Source organism: Hylaeus anthracinus, unplaced genomic scaffold (genome assembly GCF_026225885.1).
Source record: "Hylaeus anthracinus isolate JK02 unplaced genomic scaffold, UHH_iyHylAnth1.0_haploid 5, whole genome shotgun sequence".
Classification (NCBI taxonomy): Eukaryota; Metazoa; Arthropoda; class Insecta; order Hymenoptera; family Colletidae; genus Hylaeus; species Hylaeus anthracinus.
This window is the reverse complement of record NW_026535322.1, coordinates 12,413,551-12,424,684: the sequence shown is the minus strand read 5'-3', so window position 1 is coordinate 12,424,684 and position 11,134 is coordinate 12,413,551. Positions and strand designations below refer to the sequence as shown.

Genomic DNA, 11,134 nt, shown 5'->3' with positions numbered 1-11,134 from the left:
TGTATTACTTAATCCCTTTATAAGAAAATAAATAATCAATAAAAAGAGACATCAAGTTATTAAAGCATTCTTTATTACAAAAGTGTACAAAAAAATTTCACATCTTTGGCTGCGCGATACATTCTAGAAATATTTTATTAAAAAATTTCTTCGGTCCGTTAACATTGTTTTCGATGGAATGTTAAGCGTGGCATGTTTGTATTTTATTAATGTACATACAACAATGGGTATAATGAATAAGTATCGGATAATAGTTAATTGATTTGTCTCGTACAAAGTACGTATGTTTGACACATTATTCTTCGGTGTCTAGCTTCTGTCGAGAATTTTGAAGAAATATTCCACCTGAATAAAGTTAATAAATGAAGTGAACCATTGTAGAATGTGTATGCATAAGTGTACTTGAGCCACTGTACCTCTAAACTTCCATCTTCCGGTAAATCAGAGCAATGTATAGCATTCTGTACTTTGGTTTTCCCGTACTTTGCTCGAAGCGTATCCGGTCTTATTTGTCGCGCGATGTCCTACGTGAAATGGCAATGTAAACATTATTCTTAAAATTAAAACAAAAAGTATATTTACCGGATCCATCGGTCCACACCATTTTCTAAATTCTCCTTGAACGTCGAAATTTTTATCTTCGTGTTTTAATTCCATAACGATACATGGCCCTGATTGTAATTCAGCTACCATTGCCTAAAGCCAAAATTATTATTTTCTTGAAATAAAATTTGCTGATATACTCGTATATAAACATACCCCATAATCAGGGAGGACGCCCTTGTAAACTTCTAAAAATTCTTCCGCGTCGAATTGGTTAACATTAAATTGTTGCACAGCAGAGATGGTGTAACCAGCTTTCTGAATGTCATCGATAATGTGTCCTATGGTAATGAACGGTCAAGAATAATGCAATATTATCGAAAAGAATGTTTTAATTAAAGGTAATTTCATGTACCAGTCAATTTAGCTTGAACAGCATGTGGTTTAATGATACAGCAAGTACAATTTTCTAAAGTAGCTGTATTAGAAGGTCCTCTCAATTTACTTTTTGAATCGGGGAAAAAGAATTGTAGCTCCTAGAAGAATGATACCGATAATATTGCATTAGTATACATCCAAGGTAATACAAACATTAGTAAGTATGCACACCCTAATAGCTGCTTCTTCGTTCGATGAACCGTACACCGCGTTATGAACGCTATCTTTACCATAACATGCCCTGAGAGAGGATGGAGCTTTAGCTCTAGCTTCCTCGCTATCTTCTGGCCCCATCACTTCGAGCCAATAAGTAACTGCATGATCACCCAATAATTCAAGAGCCACAATAGGACCGGAGGTAAGTTGATTTACAATATACCTAATGAAAAAGTACACAAAGTGGATATAGAGCTTGTATTTAAAGGATACATTTAGCATTGCTTTGTATCATACGCTATATTAGTATCATCTCCCATATCTTGACAAAATGCTGCTGCTTCATCTTTAGTCAATTTGACCATTTTAATGTTTGTAATGCGAAAATTGCAGAACATTATTCGTTTTAGTATCTCACCCAACTTGTCCAGAACTTCTGTCTTTACAATTGCGAAAGTTCTAGAAAGAAAAATGATATTCTAGGAAATTTAATAATAGCATCTTTTGGATGATCTCAGTAATATTAAATTCACTTTTGCATTTTTGTCTGCAGTTTTGTCCGTGTAATGCAATCCCCATAGTCCAATACTTTTATATTCCTTGAAAATATTGTCACGACTGCGCCTACATAAAAGTCCTTTGCTTGAATACCTTCGCATTGTGTTCTTCTTAGGAAAGTTTTTCTAGCTTTTAAATCAAACTGAAATGCATACGAAGCAAATAAATATTTATTTTTCCAAATATTAAGGACATTTTATGCTAGACATACCAATTCTACTGTATTGTCGTAGGGGTAATAATATAAGTAGAACTTTTTTAGGATAGTAGCTATCTTGTCATACCATTCAGCCTCGAAAATATATCTTTCATTATGATCCACAGACATTATTTAGATCAATTATTCCAACTTAAGATGTTAAAGAAAGTTAACAATAGTTCTCTATCAAATAATGTAAGGTTATGATCGGAAATAATTGAATTACTAATTTTATATGCAAGATATACGTTTAATTCAATATAATATCACAAGAATATACAATATTATTGTATATGACGTCGATGTCAATAAAATAACGCGTACATTTAATTACTATGACAACGTTAACATAATCAATGAACAGCTGAGTAAGTACATAATATTACATACATACATATGTTTTTCTATCTTGCCGTATTTTGAATGTTTTAAGCGTTAGTTTGTTGTATTTGACGTATCATGTTAATACAACTATTGTATGTTACTCTGTTCTAAATTTTATAAGTTTGAAATTTGTAACAATAATCTATTTACAAAGAATTCTTTGTAAACTATGGTAAGACTATTGTATTGCATCGAACGTTGTCTAAATTGCATTTATTCTTGCAAGTTTCATGCTAGATTAAATAAAAAATATTATTTAAGCATGCGAAAGTATGTTAGAAACAATCGCACACTTCAATTGATTACCCAATTACAATTTAAATAAATAAATTTGAAAAAGCCTCGTTTATGGACCCACAAATGGTATCGCCCGAAGCACAAGCTGCTCAAGTGAATGTGTAAGAGAGAGAAAGGATCATGAAAGACAAGGATAGCGACACGCCACCGAATGTTGGTAAACATTATCAATAATTTTCTAACTTTCCAAGAAAAATTCATCCACTTTTGCAATTTTGTTGTCAAGTATAGATCACTAGCAATATTCAAGGACCATTTTCGATACGATTTCCATTGTTATGAAGTGATAATTAATTATTGTTCGTCAACGTTAAACCTATATATATATATATATATATATGTATGTACACCGGTACACGGCATTGTTCACACCTCGCATTAATCGATTGTTTATTAATTATCAGCAGATAATTTCTGCACTTTGATGCATCTTGAATAAAGTCTGGACCAGTAGCAACTTTCTATGGCCATTCGCGATACGATTTTTCGATGAGATAACCTATGCGAAATTGTTTATGAAGAGTGACAGGTATCCTTCGTGTGAGTACGAGAGAGAACGAAACATGTGCGACAAGGATAGATAACGTTTTTTTTTTTATAATATATGTATATGCTTGGAATCCATGTATGAAATACAGCTATCGTTCGTGACCGTCGACTGCCTCGATGTTACGAAGAGATACATAATAATTTATATGATGTTTCGCTTTTGAATAGTTTTACACAAATGTTACAGAATATAAAGAATATATGAAAAGTCTAACTTTCAGGCTCGGCTTGCAAATGATTAACTGAGTATGTATAATATTAGAATTAAGTATAACAAAAAACCTAATATCCCAGTCCAGAGTGAGAATAAGTGTGAACAAATAAGAATAAATGATGCATATTAAACAAAAGGAAAAATATTGTTTCTTAAATGTAAATAATTTAATGAAGAAATAAAATAGAGACCAAGTATGGAAGGATAGAAGACAAGGATACAGCGAGCGTGAGGGAAAGAGAGAGAAAGGTATATATACAGGATACAGTTAGGGTGAGCGAAAGAGAGAGAGAACGGAACATGTGCGACAAGGATAGCGATTGTGGTGGCGCCATCTACTATCAAATAGTTTCATCGTTTCGCCGCTTACCTTTTACCATACGTTTATATGCAAATTAATTCATTAATTTATTTGATTAAACAATGAATGTTAACGAGATTTTTTAATGCTCCTGAAGCATTAAAAAATTGACCTGTAATAGGAATTTTCGGTTTTTATTACGTTTTTTAGAATTTAAATTGCTGGCGTCATCTAGCGGTGAAATGGTGGAACTATTTCATGACAAGCTTGAGCGTTCTGTTAGCAGATGGCGCCATTGCAATCGCTATCCTTGTCGCACATGTTCCGTTCTCTCTCTCTTTCGCTCACCCTAACTGTATCCTTGTCTTATGTATATATATCTTTCTCTCTCTTTCCCTCACGCTCACTGTATCCTTGTCTTCTATATACCTTTCTCTATCTTACCCTGAGCTCACTCTATCCTTGTCTTATATATTCCTTTCCCTCTCTTTCACATGCACTTGAGTTTCGGGAGTTTTTACGCGAGATGGCGAGTCTGTCGCGTTGATTGCGTTGCGTGGATTGTAAGGAAAGTTTACATCCTGAATACACTACTGTGTGATGCACTATTTTTAACATTTATTACAACTTATATGATTTTCTTGTTCTCATCCATCCATTCCTTTATCATTCTTTACATTTTATTTTAAACTTTCATCCTTCCATACTTGGTCTCTATTTTATTTCTTCATTAAATTATTTACATTTAAGAAACAATATTTTTCCTTTTGTTTAATATGCATCATTTATTCTTATTTGTTCACACTTATTCTCACTCTGGACTGGGATATTAGGTTTTTTGTTATACTTAATTCTAATATTATACATACTCAGTTAATCATTTGCAAGCCGAGCCTGAAAGTTAGACTTTTCATATATTCTTTATATTCTGTAACATTTGTGTAAAACTATTCAAAAGCGAAACATCATATAAATTATTATGTATCTCTTCGTAACATCGAGGCAGTCGACGGTCACGAACGATAGCTGTATTTCATACATGGATTCCAAGCATATACATATATTATAAAAAAAAAAAAACGTTATCTATCCTTGTCGCACATGTTTCGTTCTCTCTCGTACTCACACGAAGGATACCTGTCACTCTTCATAAACAATTTCGCATAGGTTATCTCATCGAAAAATCGTATCGCGAATGGCCATAGAAAGTTGCTACTGGTCCAGACTTTATTCAAGATGCATCAAAGTGCAGAAATTATCTGCTGATAATTAATAAACAATCGATTAATGCGAGGTGTGAACAATGCCGTGTACCGGTGTACATATATATATATATATATAGGTTTAACGTTGACGAACAATAATTAATTATCACTTCATAACAATGGAAATCGTATCGAAAATGGTCCTTGAATATTGCTAGTGATCTATACTTGACAACAAAATTGCAAAAGTGGATGAATTTTTCTTGGAAAGTTAGAAAATTATTGATAATGTTTACCAACATTCGGTGGCGTGTCGCTATCTTTGTCTTTCATGATCCTTTCTCTCTCTTACACATTCACTTGAGCAGCTTGTGCTTCGGGCGATACCATTTGTGGGTCCATAAACGAGGCTTTTTCAAATTTATTTATTTAAATTGTAATTGGGTAATCAATTGAAGTGTGCGATTGTTTCTAACATACTTTCGCATGTTTAAATAATATTTTTTATTTAATCTAGCATGAAACTTGCAAGAATAAATGCAACTTACCGGCGATACTTCAAAAATAAAGTTTTAGTAAATAGATTGTTAATCCAAACATAAAAATGATAACAAATACAACAGAATAACATACAATAGACGTGTTAATATAATAAAATAAAGACACCAAAGTGTAATTTAACAAGAAGATCGTTCACTTTACATGTATTTATTTAATCATAGTATTCTCTTACAGAGAAACATAATTCTATTACAACAATTATCTCGATGTTTGATATCTCTTCTATACTTCCACGTTCCTGAAAAAAAAACCACTGATACATGGTAATATCGCTCTCAGAACCAAGGAATATTTATTTAACCCATCTTTACTCATCGCCAAAAATATCCGAAGTCATTAAAGTGGCCATCTTAAGTGCCTCATCCTGTAATCAGTAGGCAGTGACCCATATTAACCGACATAGTACACGATTAGAGGTCATGTTCCTTAATCTTGACGGTGGGGAAACCCCCTGGCTGTAAATCTTTGCCTAAGAAAGGGATTAGAATCGACCAAGCACCCCTTGGTAACCGCGGTTCCGTTGTTTTCCAAATTACTCGAACCAGTTCGACCTGCTCCGTCGATGGTTACTGATCATTATACTGACAGCAACGTCCGGGATTCGCGTAATTTTCGTGCAGCGACTATTACGTTTTATAATTAAATTCCGCGACCCCTCGTTTTCGCGCTGCCTGAAACACTGGACGCGTCTGTAATTGGAACGTCCACATGAAGCTGCTGAAGTTTTTGCTCCGTTACTTTCCGCCAGGTACACCCAGCAGAATCCACGAATTTTCGACGAAATTAATAGGTTGTAATTTCCCGGAATTTTTCATTCTTTTCGCAGGCCTCGCCTTGGAGTACACGCAGGGTGGTGACGTCAAGACGAAGATAATCGATCTCCTGGATTTGACGGCAGAGTAATTAAAATTTCCCATACTTACCTTCGTGTCGAATAGTGTCTTCTATTTCCAGCTTTATTTTTTATCGTTGAGTTGCTTTCTGGGTTGAAATCATTTTTGTTGTATTCTTTTTTTTATTTCATTGGTGTTTTAAGAATAATCTTAACAAATCGAGGGTATTGGTCTTTGTAAAATATTTGTTAAGTTAGTGATTTGTAGAATGTGTACAAGATGGTATGATGAAATAATAAAATATAAGTAATTGTATATTATATTTTTATTTGTGTATACATATTTTTAATAGAATGTATGTATTCTATATTATTTAATTTATGGTGACGATAATATGATATATGCAGGATATTTTTAGGTACACATTCATAGTATGTATACGTATAGATTCTATATTACTCTATTGTTTATATAATAATGCATTCAATATACATGATGATGATAATATAATATATGCAAGACATTATTATATCCGCACTTATAAAATTTATATGTAGAATATATGCATGAACATCTTTATATTCTGTATTATTGTATTGTTTATAATATAATACATTCAATATACATGATGATGATAACATAAGTATCTTGAACATAAGCACATATTTGCAGCCGAAAAATGTTAAGGAAAATACCTCCTTAAGCACGTGTAGCATTAATTTGAAAAATCACGCGAGTGTATAATTACTTGCAGAACAGACATAAGAGCATTAGCGGAGAGCATAAAGGCGGACGAGCCCGTAATCACCGAAAGTGTAATGGAGCAGTTAGTGGAGACCCTGCAGAAGCTGCAAGACAAAGTTTGCGACACAAACGCGAAGCGCTACTACAAATACAAAACCTTGCAGACCCATCTTCTGCCTCTTACGAACATCGCGTTCGATAAACTAGGTAAAAGGTACTCCCGATTAAGATTCTTCGACCGCAGTTGTAAATTTAATTGCGCTCTGCGACGGTACAATTATCTCATGCAGCGCATAACGATTGACTCTGAGATGGCCGAACAAACTTTGGGGGCTCGTTAAGGCGCTTGATTGGTTTGCGAATCGAAAAAGTAGGCTTGGAATTTATTTTTCTTTTGAAGTAGAACTGATAATAATGGGAATGATCTGATTAGAAATATTCTAAATTTAATTGCATTCGGCTTTGGTGCCACAGTCCATTGCAATGGATGCACAACAAAGTGATGGGTGACACTAAACCCTTAAATCTAGGCTTGTAATTTTATTTTATTTTAAAGTAAAATCGATAATAGGCGCCTCTGTCTAGGAAAAGTTCGAAGCGTTCTTTTTCTGACGATTTTTCTTCCTGACAGATGCCTGACAGGCAGCTACGACCGAACGTGTAAAGTTTGGGACATTGACAGTGGAACGGAGCTTTTTACTCTCGAAGGCCATAAGAATGTGGTCTACGCCGTGTCCTTCAACAACCCAACTTCGTAAGTCTCATTTAGCCATTGCTCTAACCATTCATTTATAACGTCGTCGACCGGAAACGAAGATACAGTCGATTAAATATCATTGGCAATTGTTATGGCTACCTTCGTGTTGAGTTAACTTGGATCATTTAATGAAAGCACACACTGTGTATACTTTCCTCATTTATTTTTACTTTAAAGAGCCAACTCCGACAGTGTTACAGTTATATTATTTAACTACGCACTTACATAAAGAAAAAATTTGTTCATTCAGAAACATCATATACTGATGTAAAACTTTATGTAAAAAGAAAACAACGTCGGGTCTCCTAGAATATTTACATAGATGAACTAGAAAGCTTCAATGTAAAATACTTTTATTTGTAAAAGTCCTTGTCTTAATTTATTTTAGAGACAAAATTATAACCGGTTCGTTCGACAAAACCGCGAAGGTTTGGTGTACCAGAACAGGCCACTGCCTGACCACCATGTGGGGTCATGACGCCGAGGTCGTTGTCGCTAAGTTCTCACCCATGCAGAATAAAGTGGCCACGGGTTCACTAGACTCGACGTCAAAAATTTTTGACTTGACAACAGGCAAGTTTTCATTCGTCATTTTTACAAGAAGGCAATGCCTGTTTCGTTTTACATTGATGGACCCTTTACTTTCGAGATTCGTAATTTTATCGAAAACAAATGACGATAGGTGACGAAGAGGGGACCTTGAAGGGCCACACTGCCGAAGTAATAGCTCTGCACTTTAATAACGATGGGAATCAAGTCATCACAGGCTCTTTCGATGGCACTGTCAGTATCTGGGACACAAGGACATTCGCGTACGTTTCAATCGCCTTGTAGTATTAAGTTCTCGATCAATAATGTCTGCAGTGATTAAGTTTTCAAGCGAGATAATTCCATTTTGCAGTAGTCGTAGGTAAAATACAAATGGGAGTATAGTGACCTAGTTCTCTTCTACCAGCAATTTCATTATCGGTTGTTTGGGAATTAAAAGGATAATATGAAATAGTAGAGATCTTGATCTCTAGGCGGCCTAGAGCTAGCTATATCAGTAGTTCCAAGTTCCAGTTGCATAATATCACAGTTATCGTACAATATAGTTATACTTATAGCCTAAAATTATAGCGTTAGATCGTACAGTATTTAATAGAATTTATAGTACACTTACGGAAAATAAATTACAAGTGAACTGTTTCATTCGATTAACTTCTTCGAAACTTTTTTCGGAATCCTTGTTTTTCTTATTTGAGTAAACCTTACCATAACTTTGCTCAGCCGAATATTTTTCTCTTTACTTCAAATATTCTTTCACCTTAGGTTCGTTATTTATTCATTTTCTTATCCTAATATCCGTGTTCACTCATTAGAGACAAAATTATAACTACTTCGTTCGATTGTATGTGTGAAATTAAATAATAACTAGACTGCGGATTTATATCCATTTATAAGAAATTTGAATGCGTAAGAAAGTACAAAATGCACACATTACGCAAGAATGCAAAATAATATTGAAAGTAAAGTTTACATTATAATATTTGCAGAGTAAAATAAAATCCTATTTAGATTCAATTTATGTAGACACCTTTGCAAACATTTTATTTTATATAATCATCCACAGTCTACCAGTCTGCACTAACATTATAAAGAGATAAAGTTTGTTTGTTTGTATGTAGGGGGTGATCACCGGAACTTCTGAACAGATTTTAAAAATTGTTTCGGTAATAGAAAGGTACACTATCCCCGAATAACATAGGCTATGTATCATACATTTTGAACTTGAAATTTCAAAATTTGTAAATCGAGTCAAAAGAATAGTGTTGCTTGGCTACTTTATGAGTAATAAGCCTATTCTCAGAATCCTGGATCATCCATTGCTCTTCCAGTCGAACAAACGTGTTGATTGGTCACCGATCGGAGTTGTCCACCTGCGTCTACAACTTCGATTGCTCTTTAATCGCGTCGTCGTCCATGGACAAGACGGCAAAGCTCTGGGACACGAGGATGTACTCTTGCCTGGCTACTCTTCGAGGCCACGATGACGAGGTTCTGGATCTGACCTTCGACAACAGCGGGAAAAAGCTAGCGACAGCGAGCAGCGACTCCACAGCTCGTGTATGGGACGTCACCAGCGACTTCCAGCAGCTGGCCATCGCGGAGGGTCACCGTGACGAAGTGTCAAAAGGTGCAAATCCTCGATCCCACATCTTGAAGAAAGCAAACTGTGTTAAATCAAAATTTCAAGGGATAGTAGTTTAATTGGACTTTTGGAGATTCGAGGAGATACCCTTGCTACTTTTATTATTTTTTTGCAACCAAAATACTTGGCATACATTTTTGAAATTTGGTGGGTTCATTTGTACGTGTTTATAAAAAATTTTAGCAAATTTAGTAAAAGCATCTCTATGTTACGTCAAGAGAAATTGGCCTAGAGTGATAATGCAATTGAAACAAGCCTGAATTAGCATAATTTGATTAGTAAAATATACATTTTAAAGACCTTAAAACGTTAAACAAAAATCTACTTGGTGCCCCCAAAATGAAAGAGTATCTCCTCCTTAATGGCTTAAATACTTTTAATTCTAGCAATTTAAAAAGTTTTTTGAATAATTAAGAGTACATCAAGCAATACAAGAATATATACATAAATAAAACCATTTTTGAACTAGAAAGAAAGGAGTATGTACCATAAACTGATGGGAGAATTTCTTTAGTGTGTTTCAGTCCAAATGGCCGACACCTGCTGACTTCCTCTTCAGACAGAACGTCGAAGTTATGGTCGATAGAGGATGGCCGTTGCATACAGACACTCGACGGCCACACAGACGACGTCTTCAGTTGTGCATATTCATACAACGGCGATACGGTTATCACGGCGAGCAAGGACAACACTTGCATGATATGGAGGTGACTCGATTGGTTTCAGGTGTGTCCTTAGCTCGTTATTCTTCTCCTGTTCATAGTTTACGTTGTATACTTCTACGCCATTTAAATTCGTTGATTTCGACGTAATTAAATTAAATACCTGAAACATATATTATAGAATCATTAATTATATTATAGATTTAATTTATTAGAAGCAAAAAAGTATTATTCAACGAACTGTGAAATGATTAAATTTGTATCTAGGTTGAAATTAAATCATGCAGTTACGTTTATTAATTTGATAAGACATGATAGTCTAGAGAAGATTATTATTGTACTTTAAATATGTGAAGTACTATATACAATGCTACATTTTTTTATTACAATAATGTAGTATTTCACATATCGGTATGGAAAATATAATAATTTCTCCGCGCCTATACTCTCGCTGACGAGATTCATCAACTTTAATCGGTTTTGAAAACGATCGTAATTAATTTGGCCGGGGATCTTGCTTGAATAATGCATAAAGACGCCCG

The 11,134-nt window shown here is 34.5% G+C and overlaps 2 protein-coding genes across 4 annotated transcripts; one reads left to right on the top strand and one right to left on the bottom strand.

The window, feature by feature from the left end:
* Window positions 1–51: 51 nt before the first annotated feature.
* Window positions 52–3,084, bottom strand: LOC128895933 (nucleoside diphosphate kinase 7). Of its 3 annotated transcripts, none has more exons than XM_054158961.1 (10): window positions 2,285–3,084; window positions 1,907–2,077; window positions 1,671–1,837; window positions 1,435–1,596; window positions 1,153–1,360; window positions 959–1,079; window positions 760–884; window positions 583–696; window positions 417–524; window positions 52–345 (listed from the first exon to the last, which is right to left on the bottom strand). In XM_054158961.1, exons 2-10 carry the CDS (start codon window positions 2,021–2,023, stop codon window positions 310–312), a joined length of 1,158 nt encoding a protein of 385 aa, XP_054014936.1. In that variant the 5' UTR covers window positions 2,024–2,077; window positions 2,285–3,084; the 3' UTR covers window positions 52–309. The 3 variants fall into 3 exon arrangements, with proteins under 3 accessions (XP_054014936.1, XP_054014937.1, XP_054014934.1); XM_054158962.1 differs by having other exon boundaries at window positions 2,289–3,084; XM_054158959.1 differs by having other exon boundaries at window positions 1,907–3,084.
* Window positions 3,085–6,957: 3,873 nt separating this feature from the next.
* Window positions 6,958–10,753, top strand: LOC128895995 (dynein assembly factor with WDR repeat domains 1-like; the record flags this gene model as incomplete). The annotated part of the gene is made up of 6 exons (XM_054159091.1): window positions 6,958–7,196; window positions 7,614–7,736; window positions 8,128–8,312; window positions 8,422–8,551; window positions 9,617–9,915; window positions 10,445–10,753. Coding segments are annotated over 6 exons (1,173 nt in total), but the record flags the coding sequence as incomplete, so codon positions are not given.
* Window positions 10,754–11,134: the final 381 nt, after the last annotated feature.